General features: G+C 34.6%; 1 protein-coding gene across 4 annotated transcripts; it reads left to right on the forward strand.

Moving 5' to 3' along the window:
• The first annotated feature begins 1,164 nt into the window (after window positions 1–1,164).
• LOC148617898 (uncharacterized) lies at window positions 1,165–20,452 on the forward strand. Of its 4 annotated transcripts, none has more exons than XM_088585554.1 (3): window positions 1,165–3,140; window positions 15,864–17,424; window positions 19,885–20,452. In XM_088585554.1, exons 1-3 carry the CDS (start codon window positions 1,296–1,298, stop codon window positions 19,890–19,892), a joined length of 3,414 nt encoding a protein of 1,137 aa, XP_088441680.1. In that variant the 5' UTR covers window positions 1,165–1,295; the 3' UTR covers window positions 19,893–20,452. The 4 variants fall into 4 exon arrangements, with proteins under 4 accessions (XP_088441680.1, XP_088441679.1, XP_088441681.1 ...); XM_088585555.1 differs by lacking the exon at window positions 19,885–20,452 and having other exon boundaries at window positions 1,170–3,140; window positions 15,864–16,059; window positions 17,233–19,232; XM_088585556.1 differs by having other exon boundaries at window positions 1,173–3,140; window positions 15,864–16,059.
• The last annotated feature ends 2,184 nt before the right edge of the window (window positions 20,453–22,636 follow it).

Here is a 22,636-nt window from a genome sequence, read left to right on the forward strand (position 1 = left end):
ATAGAAGTATACAGTGTTGACCAATCATAGGTTTTAACGTTAAATTTACATAAAAACCCTGCAATTACTCAAGTTGAATAAACATAATGTTTATAATCTACGAGAAATGTCTTCATCTGTGAGAGATCATCTCAGATGACTTCTGCAGGATAAAAAAGTTTTTAAGATAAAAAAAACAAAAACAAAACAAAAACAAAGCAAACCCCAAAAAATGGAGAATAGAAGAGTACAAGTCTTTGAAAAAAGAAGCAAAAGTTTGAAACCTAAACATGCATGTCTAAACCAATCTTGCTCAATAACTTTTGTTGCTTTGTACGTATTATTTTTTCATGTTCTTTTGTGTCTGCTTTCACTGTCTGGTATTAGTTCCTTGATTCCATTCTTTTTATTTACGCTAGAATCTGAGTTCCCTTGATTACTCTTTCACGGAGGGTTCCTTTTTTAAATGACCGTTGTTTTATTTCTGCCTAACTTAAGATATCGGAATTTTTCTTTGGATTGTTGACAAATTGAGGTTTTGAAAGAGTTATCTGTCCCTGAAATGTTAATTAGGTTGTATTCCCGACTTGCGGACCAACATTTTGTCAACATTTATCTCCCTTTGTAGCAGGTATCTATTCGGAACACGTACGGTTTTCCATCCGATATCGACGATACTTTAGAAAATCTCGAAAGTCAAAAGGGAACTTCTCGTTCTACTGACACTGCCATAAATTTTCTTTACCCAAGATACAAATGAAAATCATCATGTAACCTACCAACAAAATGAAACACCCTGTAAATTTTAGAAACACCGTTGTGTTTGTCTGCTGGGGATTCCGTTTTCATTCGAGTTACCTTTTTTTCTGCACCAGAATCCGAACAATACCTGCTCTTACGGGAGGTAACTCTGCAAAAACAGGATAAAATATGACTGTATCCCGAGCTCTGCAAGTAGGGAATAATAATGAAGTTAAAATGATTTTATCCAAACTACTTTTTTGGTCTGAGGGTAAAAATAGTCTGATTACATTTTCAGCAATTGCTTGATTTTACGGATACTGACATCTGAAATAGGAGATATTTTTTTGTAATTATACATATATTTATTATGTTTCATTTGTATGTTTGCTGAATATCAAGGATTAAAAGGAAACATTATGTGATATAATGATCAATGAACTATCATGCTTAATGAATCCGACAATTAATGACATTATCGGGATAGACAAATATAAAAACGGAGATGCAACTCTCATTACAAACTCTTTTGATATGATGATGAAACTGATGAATGTGTTGCCTGTCGAGTAACAATGAATACCTATATAGTTTTATACAGTTTCTTAGTTCTCAGTGATATTATATTTTGTATAAATATTTCGAGTTTAATAAGCATTTATGCATCCGTTTGTGGTGCCAAGTATTGTCACTTAAATTCATCATCGGCTCTTCCGGTCTTTGGATTTACAAATGATGTGTTCTGTCCTACATGCAGCTGCTCCGATTTTTGTATTTGGACAAGAAACTGCTGTCCGGATAAATTCTTTGAATGGAATTGGTCTTGTGTGGACACAAACATAATTAAGTATGGCGTTTATAACAATGATCGGCATTCAATTTCCATGGTAACAAAGTGCCCGAAAAATACAGACGAACACAGGAAGCGAAAATGTAATCACATAGTCGAAAATATAGAGGGTAAACTTACCAATATTCCTGTTTACTCTTCGATTTCAGGAATTTCTTACAGAAATATTTATTGTGCAAGATGTAATCATGAAAAGGAAAATGACATTCTTTCTTGGAGGATTGAAACGGAGTGTCAACAGTTTGCAGATTTCAACTTTTTGTCCTCGTATAATGCAATAATTAAAAAAGCAGAGCAAAGTATGTGTACTTTCAATTATTCTGCTCCGGAAAATGCACTTTCTGGAAATAAATGCTGGAATAATGTCTGCGGAAGAAAGACACCTTGTGCTGACGATGAAACGCTAATTACGGAATGTAATGTCACCGGAACTTGGGTGGAATATGATCCGGATGTTGATTTAGCGTGTCGGACATATGATAACAAATATAACAATTTGTTCAAAAATGTGTTCTGTTACGTATGTAATCCCCCGCAAAGCACAGGAATAGTAATCGAACGTTGTAACGAAACAGGGTTGTGGGAAACGTATACAAGGAACATGGAGAAAGGATGCAATATCACTCAGAAAACACCATTAACATTCCCCTTTAAGAATTTCTACTGCTACTTATGTAACAGTAAACAGATGAACAGTGTAACAGAATTAAAAACAAAGGCGTTCAATATTCATTTCTCGTATGAGTTATTACGTCAAAGCAAAAACATGCATTTTGAGACCAAAATTCAAAGTTTGCAACTACATTTGAAGGAATTTAAATTAACTGGTGAAAACTTTTTAGAAGAGCCAAGAAATAAACCAGCTGAAACTTCTTATGTCCTACGTAAAAACTTCTCAAACGTTACCTTACCAAATGTTTTGGCTAAGTACTACGCTTGTACCGGCGACCCATATTTTTCGTCAAATTATTCGTTTTCAAACAGTAATAGTATTTGTGATAATACCAAAACTAAACTATGGGACTTGCAAATCACTTGTTATGTGTTCATTTCACACTTCTATTTTAATTCAATAGATGACTATTTCAGACACCTCAAGGAAAATAGATGTAACATTAAATACAGGCCTTCAGATCTTTCTAATGTTGAGTGTAAGACTGAAAACATGAAATGTAATCGTACCGGTAGTTGGACGATTTATGACCGGGACATTAAATTCGCTTGGACATTTTTTTGTGAAATGTGCAACCCATCTGCAAAGTTTGAGATTACTTATCATACCTGTAACGATTCTGGTGATTGGCTTTGGTATGATGATGCCATAAATAATAAGTGCATTCATCTGCCAGAAATAGAGGCAATGGCTCCATACAAAAATTATTTCTGTAGAATGTGTTATGAATCGGTACCTAAATTTTTCCGTCAATCAGTATCGGATGCTTTTAAATCGCTCACAGAACCTGAACATCCTTACTCTATCGGATATAGATCGTTTTTTGCATTTTCCAACTACAAACCAAGAAAAACAGAATTCACATTAGGTTGTAATTCAAGTCAATCCTTTTTCCAGGTAGGTAAAAAATCAAAGATATTTATCATTGCTAAAAATACGTTAGAATAAACTTGTACTAATTATTATCAATATCATAATTGTAATTCATTTATTTGTTCATATCTTACTATTCTTACTATTGAAGAGTTGAATGTAGCTAAGATATTATTTTAAACAAGTCAATTAATCATCTTTATTTCATTCATCGTATTTCTAGATAATAATCGTCGAAGTACGAAGTTGAATTTTGCCAATAATAATTCGTATCTGTACCCAACACTCTCTCTTCTTTTGCAGTTACATTTTTGTAACATTTTTCAGAAAATTTTGATTAATTTTCACTTTAAATAAATCGGGACTAATTAGTTTTTCAGGCATTGCTACTGACTGCCAAAATTAGAAGTAGCAAAAATTAAGTTTGTAGTCATTTATATCAAACGGCTAAAATATCGTTCACCAAAAATTAACAGTATTATGGTAATAAAAGGTATACAAATAAATTTCAGTAATGTCATGCCTAATTCAATACGCATGTTGTTTGTTTAAGCATTGCCCAAAATACTTAGAAACTTCCTTATCTTTAGAAGTACACAATTCACTGAAGATTAACTAAATTCTAATCTTTATCTAACAATACTACCTTTTCAATGTTATTATCAATCAAGTCTTCAACTGCTCTGCCAATAACCCATTCTACAAAGAGAGTTAATGTTCGCTTTTATTTAATCGTTGTTCATTGGAAATTGATTTATTTATGACACTATTGTAGTGTTGTAACGTGAATGGTGTAAACTTCACATTCTATTTAATATGGGGGTGGAGAATGGGGAATGGAGGGATTGGGAATAGGAATGGGGTGGGGGCTGTATACGGGGGATTGGAATGTAATGTCAATTGGCGTGATGGAGCTGTTATTTTCAATCGACTGTTTTGAAGTGGCTGCTGCAAATGATTGTTCTCATTCTACTTTATGAGAATTATACATGTATTTGGAATAAAAAAAAATCCATTTATTATGTATTCCCCCTCGACTTGCTTAAACTGAAGTCATTTAGACGCTTGACTTCAGTTTGATCATACGTGTACAATTGAAGTTGTGTCTGTTTTTTAATATTTTTCTTATTAATTTATTAACATATTGTGTTTTGAAATATCTCCAGCGCCGAATGCCAAAAACAGGATTAGGTCTTTGACATGAATTACATGAGTTGAAAAGAAAAAAAAATAACTGAACAAAAAGCACACACTATCTCATCAAAATTACTACATACGAGTGACTAAGCATTTTCATCAAACAATGGACAATCCAAAATCATTAGGATCGAAAATAAACATGACAACTTGTTTTATCCCTAATTCTAATTTTGAATATGTTTGGCAGCCAATTAAAACTTTTCCTCTTCTCAGCCTTTGAGATTCACTCCTATGACTTAAATCACATTTCAAATGTTGCGTATTATTCATGACAACTCCATGTATTCAAAAAAAAAAGGAAACGGGAAACAAATTGTTTTTTTTTCAGTTTTCTTGGACGAATAAAAAACATCCTAGAATATTAAGTGTGTCCCCGTTGTTGTTGTTTTGTTTATTTCTGCTTTTGTTTTTGTTTTGTTTGTTTTTTTTCTTTTAATTTGTTAGACTTGTTTTGTTTTTGTATTTGTTTTTTGTTTTTTGTTCTTTCCTGAGTAATTGATGGTATGATCTTTTAACGTGTCATGGGGTAAACCGATTTCTTTTTCATACTTTCATTGTTTACATGTCGCGTGTACTAGATTTGCTAAATGATATGTTCCATAAACCATTTTTATTTCTTCCCTTTTAAGTAATTTCACGATCCGATCTTCTTATGCTTCTGCTTAACTATGAGTCTTCTTGCCGTCCGAATATCGTTGGCGTCAAGGCTGTTTTTCCGCCTTATTTAATCGTCACTTTGTTCCTCGATTTGCATGACTTATGGTGGTGTTCGTTGTATATCCCATATAGATCCTCCTTTTCTGGATGAACTATCCTCTCAGGTTCTGACATCGTAGATCAATATGATTCATCTAGTTGAACTTTTGTAACCTTCTTGATTTCTTAAGGTCGTTGTTTCTTATACAATGATGCACGACATTTCACTCTGGTTTCCACTTGTATTTGATATTCTGACATTGTACGTTTTACGTTCTTAATAAGTCCGCATGATCTTTGTTCCGAACTCCTCTCTATACAGTTCCATTTATAAGTGTCACATCTGTTTTCTGTTTCTTTTCTTTCGCTAAGCTGGTCTACCACGAGGCATTTTCATCAAACAATGGACAATCCGAAATCATTAGGATCGAAAATAAACATGACAACTTGTTTTATCCCTAATACTAATTTTGAATATGTTTGGCAGCCAATTAAAACTTTTCCTCTTCTCAGCCTTTGAGATTCACTCCTATGACTTAAATCACATTTCAAATGTTGCGTATTATTCATGACAACTCCATGTATTAAAAAAAAAGAAAACGGGAAACAAATTTTGTTTTTCAGTTTTCTTGGACGAATAAAAAACACCCTAGAATATTAAGTGTGTCCCCGTTGTTGTTGTTTTGTTTATTTTTGCTTTTGTTTTGTTTGTTTTTTTTTTCTTTTAATTTGTTAGACTTGTTTTGTTTTTTTCTTTCCTGAGTAATTGATGGTATGACGTTTGTTTAAGAATTGCAAGGTATCTAGGGTCCCTTGTTTCAGGGTTATTTGTGACTGTCATATTTCGGAAAACGTATTTCTCTAAAAATCATTTTCGGTCCCATTTTTTATGTTTCGGAAAATTTCCAAGTCAATTGATAATTAGTTCTTTTCGAGTATTGAGAAATGTATGGGTTCACTTTAACATTTTTGCACCCTTTTACAACAATATCAGGTTATGAATAGCTAAGGCACCGATTATTTTTATGTCGAAGGGGTGTGGCTGGGAATATTTGAAAAAAAAAGAAAATAATTCCACAATTTGAGCATTTTTTTCTCAGCCATGGACAAAAAAAACTATTATTCAATTAGATAGAGGACCCATGACCAATAAAGGGAACACAGGGACCTTTTGATGTAGGAAGGGGGAGTCTTAAAATTTGGGAGGTGGAAACAACCTCCACAGGTATCCTCATTAAGTGTCCTAATTAGTGTCATTATATAGTATACCATAAACAGGTAAGTATTAAAAAGTGGGTGTATTATGACAATAGTTATCTTTCTTTGTTTATATTGCTTTTTTATTTTTACATTTTCATTATCGCTAATTATTATTATTATTAATTTTGTTTTGATTATTTTTGTAAATTAATCGTGATTTCATTGTCTTTGTGCAGTAATGTCAAATTGAATGGGCACTTTCAATAGATTTTAAATTTTGATTTGATTTTCTCGTTGCGATGTTCAATTGATTGTGTAATTTGAATAGATGTCTCTCAGATGTCTGAAACTTTCCATTTTATTGGTGATTTCAACAGCCCATGTATTGATTTTTACCCGTTTATATTCTGCTTTATGAATACATTACAGGTGTAAGGACGCGTTGTGCTATGTTTACCACTACGAAATAAATTTTTATCACTGTTATCTGTTTAATTATGTTAAATATTTTTTGTATTCAGTTTGAAATTTTGACTAACCACTAATGATTATCCTTTTAAGATTTACATTTGGAACGTTAATAGCTTTTGATTGGTGTATTGCCTTCTTCATTTCAAACTTTTAAAGTTGACCATTTCATTACAGACCCACTCAACCTTTTCATCGATTGTGTCCGTGTTATGGGGCTCTATCGGGCAAGCTCCATTTTTCTTACTTTCAATGTTTACATGTCGCGTGTATTTGACCTGATGTTATATGGATAAACCATTGATTTGTTGATTTTTTTCCTCTCCATATTTTCATTCGTACTTTGTTTCTTCCGCCCTGTTTTGTTAAAGTTTGAGACTTGTGTGTTCGTTTAATGTTAGTCTTTTCTTATTATAAGGAGCTTGAAATTTTTACCGCTATAATATTTTCGATATTTGCCTGTCACGTACAATCTTTTAACGTGTCATGGGATAAACCGATTTCTTTTTCATACTTTCATTGTTTACATGTCGCGTGTACTAGCTTTGCTAAATGGTATGTTCCATAAACCATTTTTATTTCTTCCCTTTTAAGTAATTTCACGATCCGATCTTCTTATGCTTCTGCTTAACTATGAGTCTTCTTGCCGTCCGAATATCGTTGGCGTCAAGGCTGTTTTTCCGCCTTATTTAATCGTCACTTTGTTCCTCGATTTGCATGACTTATGGTGGTGTTCGTTGTATATCCCATATAGCTCCTCCTTTTCTGGATGAACTATCCTCTCAGGTTCTGACATCGTAGATCAATATATTTCATCTAGTTGAACTTTTGTAACCTTCTTGATTTCTTAAGGTCGTTGTTTCTTATACAAGGATGCACGATATTTCACTCTGGTTTCCACTTGTATTTGATATTCTGACATTGTACGTTTTACGTTCTTAATAAGTCCGCATGATCTTTGTTCCGAACTCCTCTCTATACAGTTCCATTTATAGGTGTCACATCTGTTTTCTGTTTTTTTTTTCTTTCGTCCAGCTGGTCTACCACGGGACCTCCTTTTCTTTTGACAGTTCATTCTTTAGTTTGCATTGTGCACGTTCTGTCGCCCATTGCACGTGTATGGCATCACGTCTGGTGACCTCTTTTAAATGTATCCCTCGACAGGGAACTATCTTGTAAATCTTTGTTGCTCCGGGTGCGTCAACCTCCATTGCGAGTCGGCCACACATCCTTTTTCATCTCTATTTATACATTTTTTTCATCAAAGAACCCATCCTAAATTTCCCGATTTGCTTCTCAATTTCAAGTTGTCGGAGTGCCCTGTTTTATGTCGATCAATAAATATCTATGGGGTTTGGCGCTGGCATACTCGTGCAATTTCATAAAGTAGTTTGTCTTTTTGGAGAACATTTGTTGGGCCATGGTCATGGCCTGTATTACGTCTCTGAGATTTTTAAACAGAACCTAGTAATGGGCATTCAGACTGATGGTTCTGTGATACTTGTTTTTGTTGAAAAGATTCTGAACCAGCAACATGACACTATATTTTTATGGTGAAACTATTTTGTGAAGAGATGCGAGATAGATTCAGTGACCGAATTTATCATATCTTCTAGAATAACCAAGTGTATTTCTGGGATCCAAGGTGTCAAGATCGAGAAGTCCTTGTACAAAGTCGACATAATCCATGGTTACATAAATGGTCTGGTACACGTTGTAGTACCACGTTATTTGATCGGGTCTAGGCGTCATCATGTGCTTCACGTTTTGAACGAATCGGCGTAAAACATCGGGTTTTTTTTTCACTTCCGGTGGGTCCTGCTATGACGCTGGTAAAGGGATGGGCCCAGGGTATGAAATGGTCGTCCAAGTATCCTTTGGGTACGTCGAAAGCAAGGAGGTCGTCTCTCAGATATATGAAAAAGTTTTCGTTGGCTGGGTACTTTCTTCAGTTTCATCCTGGAACGATTGGCGTAGCACTTTCATCGAAGTATAAGGGTCTTGGAGTAGTCCCTTCATCAAAGTATCTTGGTTTTCTTTCCTCGAGAATTATTGTCAGGGTTAGGATAATTGCTTTGAACAATAGAGACACAAACAGAACAAGGCTTAGAGTTAGAGTTAGGGTCAAGGGTTAGGATAAGTGTTTGAACAATAAAAAACAAACGGAACAATGGTGAAAGTTAGGGTAGGAGTCAGGGTTAGAGTAAGTGTTAAAACAATAGAAAAATAATCACAGCAAAGATTAGGGTTAGAGTTAGGGTTAGATAATAGAAAAAACAAATAGAAAAAGGATTAAGGTTAGGGTAGGAGTCGGGGATAGGGTTAGGGTAAGCCTTGGGGTAAGAGTTAGTTACACAAGAGAAAACAGTCAGCACGATGATACGGAATAGACCTAAAAAACACATTATACATAGTCACATGAGTTAGGGTTAGGGTTGAGGAAAATTGTCAGAACAAAAGTGAAGACTAGACCTAAAAAACAAACTACAAATGGTCACAGTTTTTAGTTAGATAATGTGTTAGGATAGGGTTATGGTAAAGTTAGTGTTGAGTAAACATAAAAAAAGACCGGGCTAAAGATAGTTTGGATAAAATCTAGGTTAAGTGTTATAATGAGGGTTATAAGTCACGGGTTAGGGTACGATTTAGTGTTAGATCTCGGGTAAGTTCTTCATCTTGGATACGGTAAGATCTAGGGTTAAGTCTTCACTTGATAACATTTAAATCTATAGTTCGGTATAGGTTTATGTCTACGCTTATGATTATGTGTAGGGTTGGGACCAGGTCTTAGTATTTGTCTAGGGATAAGGTTATGTCTAGAATTAGGATTAGGTCTCGATATAGGTCTGGGTTAGGTTTCGGTTAAAGTTAGATCTAGACTTGGGTCTATGGCAAAGGTTTAGTTTATGGTTAAGTGTTGGGTTAGGCTTAGGGTTATGTTTAAGGTTGGGGTCAGATGTTGATGTTTGTCCAGGGTTATGATTAAGTTCGGGTAAGGGTTAGGGGTTAGGGTTAGTGGTAAGGGTTAGGGATAAGTTAGGGTAAGTATTACGTTAGGGGTTATTGTTAGTGGTAAGGGTTGGGGTTAGGGTAGGATAAGGGTTAGGATTAAGTGTATGGTGAAGTGTTTGATTAAATATAGGGTTACTCATAGTGTTATGTGTAGTGTTAAGAGCAGATTAAGGTTAGAGTTTCAGATAAGGTCTAGTGTCAAGTAAATTGTCAACCGTTAGTTATGGGCTCAGGTCTATGGCAAGGGCTAAGTTTATGGTTAAGTGTTGGGTTAGGCTTTGGGTTATGTTTAAGGTTGGGATCAGATGTTGATGTTTGTCTATGGTTATGGTTAAGTTAGGATTAGGTCTAGCGATGGGTCTAGGTTAGGTTTCGGTTAAAGTTAGATCTAGTCTTGTGTATGGTGTTGGTCGTGATGGTCTAGCTTGAGGCATTTGATTAAAGTTATATCTATATACGGGGTAAGGATAAGATTCATGTACTTGTTTCGGTTCTGGGCTATGTTTAGAGTTAATGTTTGGAATAGAGTTAAAGACTTTGTATTAAGGTGAAAGATACTGTTAGAGCTAGGGTTAGGGTCTTAATTTCAGACGAGGTCTAGTATCAAGAAACTTGCTAGAGTCAACCGTTAGATCTACGGTCAGGTGTATGGTAAGGATAACGTTTATGGTCATGGGTAGAGTAAGGCCTTGGGTTATGTTTCAGGTTGGGGTCAGATGTTGCTGTTTGTCTTGGGTTATGGTTAAGTCTAGAGTTAGGTCTATGTTGGACCTAGAGTTTGTTATGGGGGTTAGTGTCAGGTCTCGTGACTTGTGTAGGTTCAGGGTTATGACTTGGATCAGTGTTAGCGTACGGGTCAAAGAACGAATGTTTGGGTTAAAGTTTCAGATAAGGTCCAGTGTCAAGAAAGTTAGAGTTAAACATTAGATCTAGGTTCGGGTTAGGGTTAGGGGTATGATTAAGCAAAGGGGTATGCTCAGGTTTATGTTAAGGGTTGGGACCAAGCCATGGTATTTGCCTAGGATTAGAGTTAGAGCTATGGCCAATAAATGTGAGAAATTGTTTATCGATTAGGTTACAGTTCTAGAAGGAGATGCACTTTGAGGTCGAAAAGAGTTAGTTGAAAGGAAATGGCTAAGGATAGAGTTAGTGTTACATCAACAGAATAACATATGAAAAAAAGAATTAAGGTTAGATTAAGAGTCAAAGTTAGAGTTAGTGTTAAAACAACAGAAAACATACAGAACAAGGATTAAGGTAAGGGTAAGAGTCACGGATAGGGTTAAGGTTAGGTTGTATCTGACCTCAATCACTCGTACATACACACATAGAGACACACACACGTACATGCACACACGTACATACAAACACACACGTACAAACACACACTTACATACAATGTTCTTGAAACCATATAAAAACATGTTTAACCCGGAAAAAGTGACAGTTGTACATGGACTGTCGTAAACATGTTCCCCTGTTCCATCTGTTCAAAGTTTTTGAGTAGAATGGATAGTTTAAACAGACATGTGAAATTAGTTCACCATAAACATTCAGATAAGACAAGGTACAGATCCTACTCACAGATAAGACCCAGTTAAACCGACGTATCGGAAAATGATACTTTGATGACCGGATGTCACCAGTATTCTTTGAGTAAAGAAAACCAAGATATTTTCATGAATGGACTAGCCAAGACCCTTATACTTCGATGAAAGGGCTACGCCAAGCGATGCAGTATGAAACTCAAGAAAGCTTGCCAAAGGTTACAACTGACGAAACCTTTTTCATACACCCGACAGACGACCCCCTTGCTTTCGACGTACCCAAAGGATACTTGAACGACCATTTCATGCCCTGGGCCCATCCCTTTACCGGTGTCATAGCAGGACCCACCGGAAGTGGAAAAACGATGTTTGTACGTCGATTTGTACAAAACGTGAAACACATGATGATGCCTAGACCCGATCTAAATAACGTGGTGCTACGATGTGTACCAGACTATTTATGAAACCATGGATTATGTCGACTTTGTACAAGGACTTCTCGATCTTGATACCTTGGATCCCAGAGAAGAATACTTGCTTATTCTAGACGATATGATGAATTCGGTCATTTAAGTGATCTCGCATCTTTGCAGGAAATATTCTCACTGTAAAAATATAAGTGTCATGTTGCTATTTCAGAATCTTTTCAACAATACCAAGCATTATAGGACCATCCGTCTGAATGCCCATTACTTGGTTCTGTTTAAAAATCACAGACACGTATCACAGGCCATAACCATGGCCCAACAAATGTTCCCTAAACAGACAAACTACTTTATGAAATTGCACGAGTATGCCAGCGCCAAACTCCACGGATATTGATCGACATGAAACAGGACACTCCCGACAAGCTGAGATTGAGAAGCAACATTTTCCCGTGGGAAATTCAGGGTGTGTTCTTGAATAAAAACAAAAGTATAAATAGGGATGAAAAAAGGATGTGTGGTCACTTCGTGAATGATCCGCGAAAGACGCACCATGAGCAATAAAGATTTACAAGACAGTTCCCTGTCGAGGGATACATTTAAAAGAGGTCACCAGACGTGATGCCATACACGTGCAATGGGTGACAGAACGTGCACAATGCAAACCAAAGAAGGAACTGTCAAAAGAAAAGGAGGTCCCAAAAAGACCTCGTGGTAGACCAGCTTGACGAAAGAAAAAAAACAAAAAACAGATGTGACACCTATAAATGGAACTGTATAGAGAGGAGTTCGGAACAAAGATCGTGTAGCTGTATTAAGAACGTAAAACGCACAACGTCAGAATATCAAATACTAGTGGAAACCAGAGCGGAATATCGTTCATCCTAGTATAAGAAACAACGACTTTAAGAAATCAAGAAAGTTACAAAAGTTCAACAAAATGAATCATATTGATTTACGATGCCAGAATCTTATATAGTGAGAGGATAGTTCATAGAAAAGGAGGAGATACATGGGAAATACAACGAACACCACCAGAAGTCATGTTACCGAGGAACGAAAGGAAGAGAAGGTTAAATAGGGTGGAAAAATAGCCTTCTCGTCAACGATACTCGGACGGCAAGAAGACTCACAGTAAAGCGGAATCATAAGAAGTTCGGATCGTTAAATTACTTTATGCGGAAGAAATAAAACAATGGTTTATGGAACAGACCATTTAGCAGGACCCGGATCTGAAATACAGACGACACCCGACGAAGGGAACAATGAATATGAATTATAAATAAAATGGCTAAGGATAGAGTTAGTGTTACAACAACAGAATAACATATGAAAAAAGAATTAAGGTTAGATTAAGAGTCAAATATAAGAAACAACGACTTTAAGAAATCAAGAAAGTTACAAAAGTTCAACATAATGAATCATATTGATTTACGATGCCAGAATCTTATATAGTGAGAGGATAGTTCATAGAAAAGGAGGAGATACATGGGAAATACAACGAACACCACCAGAAGTCATGTTACCGAGGAACGAAAGGAAGAGAAGGTTAAATAGGGTGGAAAAATAGCCTTCTCGTCAACGATACTCGGACGGCAAGAAGACTCACAGTAAAGCGGAATCATAAGAAGTTCGGATCGTTAAATTACTTTATGCGGAAGAAATAAAACAATGGTTTATGGAACAGACCATTTAGCAGGACCCGGATCTGAAATACAGACGACACCCGACGAAGGGAACAATGAATATGAATTATAAATAAAATGGCTAAGGATAGAGTTAGTGTTACAACAACAGAATAACATATGAAAAAAGAATTAAGGTTAGATTAAGAGTCAAATATAAGAAACAACGACTTTAAGAAATCAAGAAAGTTACAAAAGTTCAACATAATGAATCATATTGATTTACGATGCCAGAATCTTATATAGTGAGAGGATAGTTCATAGAAAAGGAGGAGATACATGGGAAATACAACGAACACCACCAGAAGTCATGTTACCGAGGAACGAAAGGAAGAGAAGGTTAAATAGGGTGGAAAAATAGCCTTCTCGTCAACGATACTCGGACGGCAAGAAGACTCACAGTAAAGCGGAATCATAAGAAGTTCGGATCGTTAAATTACTTTATGCGGAAGAAATAAAACAATGGTTTATGGAACAGACCATTTAGCAGGACCCGGATCTGAAATACAGACGACACACGACGAATGGAACAATGAATATGAATTATAAATAAAATAGAAAAGGAATGTTGTTTAATAAAACTAGACTAAAGAAAGACCTCCTTACAAGATAGGGTAGCTCGAAATCGATAACACCTATTAAAACCGTAAGCGATAGCATAACAAACATAAATACTATCAGAGCCACATAACACGGGTCAAAGTTTGAGTGTAAGTATCTTGAAAACATACCATAGCAATAAAAGTTCAATCTCCTGATAACAAACCCCCCATACAATACTTAAAAAAAACAAGAGGGCGAAGAAGAAACAAACCACGAATGAAAATATTGAGAGAAAAATATATTCCGTAGTTGAATGGTTTACCCCCATAACGGGTCAAAGCTAGTACACGCGACATGTAAACATTGAAAATATATATTTAAAAAAAATCGGTTTAGCTGATAGAGCTCCATAACAAGGATAAAATCGATGAAAAGGTTGAATGGGTCTGTAATAGGTGATGAAATGGTCGACTATAAAAATCTGAAATGAAAGGCAGTACACCATTCAAAAGCTATTAACGTACCAAATGTAAATCTTATCAGGATAATCATTAGTGGTTAGTCTAAACATAATTCAACGAAAAACAAGGATAAAAATGTATTTCTTAGTGGTACACATTGCACAACACGTCTTTACACCTGTAATGTATTCATAAAGCAGAATAAAAACGGTGAAAAATCAATACATGGGCTATTGAAATCACCAGTAAAATGGAAAGTTTAAAACATCTGACTAATCCGTGAGACATCTAATTACACTATCAATTAAACATCGCAAGGAGAAAATCAAATCAAAATTTAAGATTTATTTCAAAGTGCCCATTCAATTTGACATTATTACACAAAGACAATGAAATTACAATTTATTTACAAAAATAACTAAAAAAAAACAATTAAGATAATAAAAATGTAAAAATAAAAAAAGCAATATAAACAAAGACAGATAACTCTTGTCATAATACAGCCCCCATTTTTATACTTACCTGTTTATAGTATACTATATAATGACACTAATTAGGACACTTAATGAGGATACCTATTGAGGTCGTTTCCCCTCCCAACCTTTAAGATCCCCTCCTGCATCAAAAGGTCCCCATGTTCCCTTTATTGGTCATGGGTCCCCCATCTAAGTCCACTTCCGGTCACCCAATGTCCACTTTCGGTCCCCCTTCCTCTACCGGTCACTTCCGGTCCATGATCACCGGAAGTGACGTCATGCACATGCGCATTGGGGTGCACAGCCTTGCGCCACCTGAAAAATGCGACTTCAAAAACTCATAGTATACTACTAGCACATAACGTGGGTAAGCAACAATGTCATGGGTATCCTAGCCAATCGCAACATACAAAGTAAAAGTTGTCCAGTACAGTTCAGAGGGTCCATGATAAATCGATTCAATTTTTGTACGCAGATCTATATTTTTGTACTACCATGTGTGTTGATATATTAAAATTATACAAAAAAACGTTACAACAAATTTACTAAATAATAGAAAGTTCGTGGTGATTATTGTAACTTATATAAGACTTTGAACCTATTTAATTTCGATCTTTTAGACACAGATACGTCTTTATTGTCAGGTAAAACCGATGCAGTATGTTAAATTCTATTTACCGATCCTTGAAAATGGAAATAAGACGACCCTTTGAAAAAATCTGAACACAGACAAAAAACGAAAAGACCTATGTCTGGAAGCTCTTTCAAAACAGTTGGAACGTCGTCATAATTCCATTCATGTAAAAACATGTTTTACTCTATGATTGCATTTCAGTGAATCAAGTTACTTTTATTTTTTCTTGACTTGTCCATCACACAAGAACAATTAAAATTCCAAATTAGGCTATTTTGCATTTATCGTTCTAGGTAGTCTTTGTGCGACGTTTTTTGTAAGCATTAGTTCGGATATCATTATGTTTTATAATCATTTGTATCAGCAGTATATCTGTTTTCTATCTTCAATTCACTTTCAGAATAAATGTCTTGACATTGTGTGTTACCCAGGTAAAATTCTAATGGACTCAGGATGTAAGCCGTTGCTTCAATTCACATCAAAATTAGGATATATAATGTTTGGGAGTATAAAGGTAGCAACAAATGGTCATATTAACAACACAGAGGAGTTTATTACGTTTATTGATGCCGCATTTAAAGAGCACGTGGTTCGAGGTATGACTTTAAGTTCTCGGGAGCATCCCTTTAATTCAACCTACCTTATTTCAGACAAGAACTGTACACAAAACATAAAAGGAGGAGATGAAATAACTGTCAATGTGTATTACGAATTATTTTTTGAGTTTAATGTCAATCGTACTAATGTGGAGGAAGTCTTAGTTCATTCTATTACCTCAAAATTCAACATAACGTTTGAAAATGTCACACATTTCGTAGAAGTTTACCCTGACTCTTCATCTATTAATGTACCTAACATGATAAATAAATCGGAATTTACACATAAATGCCATATAAAAAAACCAACATCCTATCCCCAAAGCAGATATATTAAATCTCGTGTAGGTGATTTATTGTTATGCGAGCAAGTTGAACTGTTCTCAAACAATTTCGAAATTGACAAAAATACACTTGTTTTGAAAGTTCTTGGCAGTAGGATAGAACTCCCACCAGACAAGTACTTATTAGTAGCCCCTAACAATACAAGAATATGTGTTAAATATTTTACCCAGAATACCTTGTCCACTCCTAGTCACAAATTGAGTATCGCGAGTGTTGTGACGCTTATCTGTATTATCCTTTCACTTCTGTGTTTGTTTATTTCGTTCGTCACGTATTGTCTCTTTGAAAGCTTGAGAACATTACCTGGCAAAAACAACATGTGTCTAATGTTCGCAATGTTTTGTTCCAATATACTGTTTCTATCGGTAACGCAGGGGATAAAGTCCCATGTGGGTTGTAAAGCGATAGGTATTCTAATGCACTATTTTTGGCTTGCAACGTTTTCGTGTCTAGGTGTCTGTTCTTTTCATATGTACCGTGTATTTTCTAACAAAACAGTGGCACGATTGTCGAAAAGATTGACTTTGGTTTGCTACGCTGTGTTTTCGTTTTGCGCGCCAGCCTTCGTTGTTATCTTAAATGTGACAATCACCCTTACAATAACAGGAAATACGATTGGCTATGGTGGTAACACATGCTTTCTTATCAATCCAATGGCTTTTATTTTTTCTTTTATAGTACCGATCGGATTAACTTGCTGCTTAAATATTTTTTTCTTTATATCTACTTCACTGTCTATAGCAAGGAGACCAAAGCTGAAAAATGATTCTAAAATGAAGACAAACCAGGTGCACTATGTAGTTTATATTAAGTTATTTGCTATTACAGGCATTACATGGTTTCTGCAAATAATAGATGCCTTTGTTCCAGAATCGGCGTTTTCTACAATAGTAGTCATACTTAACGCTCTTCAAGGGTTTTTTATTTTCTTGTCTTATATTTGCAATTATCGAGTATTCAACCTATATCGAAATTTTTGGAAATCGTCAAGCGACACCTTTACTATACAGACAAGTTCAGGTAAGACATCAGCAACAAATGTTTCTAGTTCTGAATCTTCAAAGCTTAAGATTAGTGATTTAGATGATAGTGCAGTGAAACCTGTCTAAAACGAACATATTTTTGACTTTAGAGTTTGTTCTGTCAATGCATGTGTTCAGTTTACATTTGATTGAAGACAGGTAATGCCTAAAGCGATTGCAACGTAGTCTCGGTTGTGCTTTGTCTACTTGAGTCTTGATCCGATTTTATTTTTCTCATACACGTATTTTCTTTGAACATCATAATATTTATAAATTTTACATACCGGAAGTCCATTTTGAGCCATCTTTCAGACTGTTTTTGGAACCATAGAATATCTGATGTTTCATTTCTTTTGGTTTTACATTGTAAGAGTAATCAAGGGAACCAAGGTTATAGCGGTAATCAAAAGAATGTAATCCAGGGACAAAGACCAGACATGGAAAACAGACATTCACAACACAGAACATAAAGTAACTAAAATCATACATACAAAGTAACAAAAGTAAATGAGCAACTCGGACTCCACTAAAAACTGGGAGCATGGACCAGGTGCATCGGTAGGATAAGCGTCCTCTGCTTTTCTAGAAACGCCCGCCGAGTTGCTCATAAAAAGTCAAGTTTAATAACATTTCCCTTTTACTTAGCTTCTTTTGGAGCATAAAAGTACTATGTATATTAAAATTTTTGCATTGTATAAATCGTCATCTGTTGCAATAAGTACATATTTCTGTTGCATGACAACATCCAGACAATCAGATGAATAATTGTAATAAAAAGAATAGAGATAATGACCAAACAAAGAAAATAGATACACACAACATGAACATTTAATAGCCAAAATAACACGTCCAAAGATACGAAAGGAAATAAGCACCTAGCCCCATTAAAACATGAACCATGGAACAGTTGAATCTGCTGGGAAAACTTTCCCTTATTCGCCAGACACCCCCTGATAAAATATCATAAGTAAAGTTATACAAACAAAGCCCTGCTTTTCACGACAGCCCCCATATAATATCATAAGGAAAGCAAAACAAATATTTAACTGTGGAACAGAACAAACTAGTTTATAACACGTCTACGACTATATTAAGAAAAGTAAACGTTTTCTTCTAGCTTAACAGCTGCTAAATGTTTCGTCTTAAAAACATTATATCGTTATCAACATCATCATTGTCGTCATCATATATGAGTAGATTTCGTTTAATTTTTCATGCATTATTCTATTGATAAAATGTGTATTAACTCGTACATGTGTGTCATTCTCGTATTATTGTTGTATAAACTCGTACATGTTTGTCACTCTTGTATTATTGTTAAATATGTTGTATTGCAGAAGACTACATAAGTTGATATAACTTTTGTCAGATCCATAATGATTACTATATAAGTATTAAAAAATGTTCAAACTAAACTTTGTCGGACTTTAAATTTGTTAGGTTTAGAAAGGGGTTCGGTTTATCCATGTTAAAAATACATTAACATTGATACAAAGGGATATAAAAAAAGTGTCAGGTTACACAGTTTTTTGGAATATTAAGGATTCGATTTAGACAGGTATCACTGTATGCTTTGAGTTCATCCCTCAAATTATAATCGACTGAGCATTCGATTAAGAAATTATGCTCGTTCTCAACTTTATAAGTTGTACAATATATTACTAAAAATATATATGGACCAAGTCGTCGATTTTTATATCTTAATTTTTTTTCTATTTTTGCAATGCATTTAAATGCCAGTCTGCCTAAGAATCATGCATTGGGTGATTTATTGGTGTCAGTCTGTTAGATTTAATGGGGAAACAATAAATAAAACTAAAAAATAAAAAATATTTTCACCGTTAATATAACAAGGACAAATAAAAAAAAGCCTTTTCTGGCCGGGTCATTCTTCCTCGTAGGATTAATCTTGGACTGTAACTTAATACACCATCAGAGGCGTAGCTGCCTATACGCAAATACGCAGTTGCGTACTTTCGGAAAAAGTAACAAAAATAAAAACACACATTTTAAAGATGAAATAAAGGTTATTTATCAAATATGCATACCATGAACGTAGTATAGGCTCTGAAAAACTAGCTCCAAAATCGTTAAAATTCAAAAGTTTCCCTCAAGGCTTTGCCTTGCCGGACTCACTGGGGGCCTTGAGGCGACCCCCCATCCCCCGTAATTTTGAGTACAACTAAAACAGGCTTAGCTACGCCCCTGACGATGTATGGTAGTACGGGACAGATCATCTAGATGTTACTATGCAGGATAAAGGATCGAGTGATCTAGGGCGCTGGACTTCGTGCAGGCGGTGTTGACATATATATAAACGTCTAAATAAAATTAAACAATCACTCTTACGGGGTGATGGATCGTTAAAAACGATGCAAAACATAACAGTAAATTAAATAAACGTCTTAATATGTTTAACATCACCAAAAGATGGTACAATTTACATTGAATATTTCAGATAACTGATATCCTTCTTCAGAATAAAACTCCTAAAGTTCAAGATCAAAACAGATTCAGAAGCTGAATCACGTATGCTGTAGGTGATTGTTTCTTTTTCAAAGGCACACGTAAGCAAACGAGAAGGAACCTGAATGAAAATAACCCTTTGGACTTCATTCTTATTTTCGTAACATATTTCTCAGCTTCTATTGGAAGGAATGACATGAAACTGATATAAACACACTTTCCACAGTGTAATTCTGCAACTAATCACTTAAAATCCATTTCTTCCTTTTTTTTATCATTTTAATTTCGGTGACTATAATTCATTTTAAAGTAATCAGCATCTCAAGTTTGAAACTTACTAAATAATTCCGGAACTGTTTATGGTTGGTTGAATCCAGGTGCACAGGTAAAAATCAAAGGATTACCAGATTGTGTAATCTTGTCCAGTGACACCAGTTGCAGTACTTCTGCTGTCGATTGTAAATTTTATAACTGCACAGTTTACATGTAGCAAAACTGATATGGAATCCTGTCGTATATTTAATAAATAACCAATTGAAATAAACACTTAGTGCTTTTAATTCAATAGTTTTGTTCTATTGATAAAAATGATAAATTTATTAAATATTACAAACCCGGTTTATCATTGAATGATTTGAATGCAAGTACTCTAAAGTCTCTATAATTCCATTGATTTCTGAAATAATTATAATAGATCGAAGCCTGAGGAAATTCATATCATTCAGGTAATAACCTGGTGATATGTATACCGAAATTTATTACCCGATACAAGATCTAATTCTTTGATTTAACCGATGATTCAATATACATACGACGTTTTAGGACATTTATTATATTGAGTCATACATGAACTTTCTGCGGTTCAAGTTTATTTAACAATAAATATGCACACTTTTATTACTTATGATATAAGATGGAAGCCTGGGAATATAAATGCTTTTTAAATATTACTTGTCTTCTCGAAGTCTATTAATGAGCGAAAAGCACACAGGATGGACACGGAGCACGGTACACATAATGGACACTATACACGGAATGCACAAGGAATAAGGTTCAAGGAAATTGGCACACAGTACACGGTATACAAAATACGGAACACGGAATATTGGAAATGTTGATTAATTCAGGGAGTGTATATGAAACGCCTGACTAGCGCTTACAGGGCGTTGAAATAATCAGAGTATGTGGTTGTTCTAACACTGTTTAATCGAGATTTTATAATATCATAAAATCAATATTTAAACAAAGTACCATACCTCGCATGAGGCGCAAAGAACTCATCAAATATCAAAAGTGCATGTAGCTACTTCGCATCTCTGACAAATATATGTACAATAAAACAACAATCATAAGTCATTTTCTCCCATGACCGCAACATTTTTACCTCAAATGCTTATATCAATTAAACAATGAATAGGTAAAACTGTCAAATATCTATTTTTACTCTTTAATTATCATATGAGTTTATAAAATCACACATTCATCTAGTTTAAGTTGTTAATATCAGTTTTAATTTTTATTTAAATATGGGAATAGTTTTACATGATTTCAACTAGTTTATCAAGTTTACTATAATTTTACACATTCACACTAGGAGTCTCAATCTTCCATAATTAAGGTATAGAATATTAGTACATAAATATTAATAAATAAACGTTAACATAAGAATAACTGATCTCTGACTTCAAATCAACACAACCTTCTACTAACTTTGAGATAAGAAAAATATGGTACCGAGTAAAAAGAACTCACTAACCCACACAATGGATTTTCCCTCCAAAACTCGACTACATAAGGTCAGTGTCATGACTGACCTAGGGTCACTCTAATTAGCATACTATAAATATGTAAAACACATGTACTGTAAAATCAAAACATACAGGTATTTCTAAAGGTAAATCAAAGTACTGGAATACTAAGTACTGGTCTATGATCATCTGAACAATAGAAAAATAAATCAGTAAAACAAGTCAATAAATATCATATAGTGCATCAATTATATCCACAATAATCATGTACACTGTACAACATATATAACGACATTTTCGGAATGACTACTCTAAACGTGACTAGACGTCGCACAGCTTTACGACACATATTTTATGCAAATTTACCTTGAACTTGATTGTACTTCCACACATTTGGCTGTGAATGGAAGAAATACGTTTTTACACACGTTATTTTTTTAAGAACGCTGCGCTTTACTCGTAAAAAGTTGGATTTTTTCACAAGAAATAAAAAAAAAATAATTGTGGAAGCGGAGGGGACGATACTTACGAATAGCTATAAATATCATTATAATTCATAAAAGTGTTTTTTACAGTTCGATATTACATTGGGAATAAAATGGAAATCAAGTTTCGTTTTTGTTTTACATTTCAATTTTATTTTAAGTCGTTTTAATATTGTATTATTTAACCATTGAAATAGCAAAAATCAGGTTTGTTTTATAATTATCATGATATTTATGATTCATGAAATGGTATTAAATATTTGTAGAGTCTGAAACATAAATATGAAAAGGTTTTTTACTACTGTGCATTAATCCAGTGAAACCTGTCTATATCGAACCCTGGGGAAACCGGAATTCTATGTAAAACATACATTTTATGAAGTCCATGCGTTTCAATATATGTGGAACCTGCTTAAATTGGAAAAATGTAAAGTCCATTAGATTTCACAATACATAAATATTTAAAGGCCCTTGTAATTATAAGATGATGCCCATGCAAAAACCAGGCAAT

Source organism: Perna viridis, chromosome 5 (genome assembly GCF_037379345.1).
Source record: "Perna viridis isolate PV_CMFRI_1.1 ecotype Kerala chromosome 5, ASM3737934v1, whole genome shotgun sequence".
NCBI lineage: Eukaryota > Metazoa > Mollusca > Bivalvia > Mytilida > Mytilidae > Perna > Perna viridis.

Bases quoted from the DNA above. Each gene is read 5' to 3' on its own strand.
- LOC148617898 (XM_088585553.1), top strand. From the start codon at position 1,296: ATGAATACCTATATAGTTTTATACAGTTTCTTAGTTCTCAGTGATATT. The intron at 3,141-15,863 runs GTAGGTAAAAAA...ATTCACTTTCAG, and splicing joins CAAGTCAATCCTTTTTCCAG to AATAAATGTCTTGACATTGT.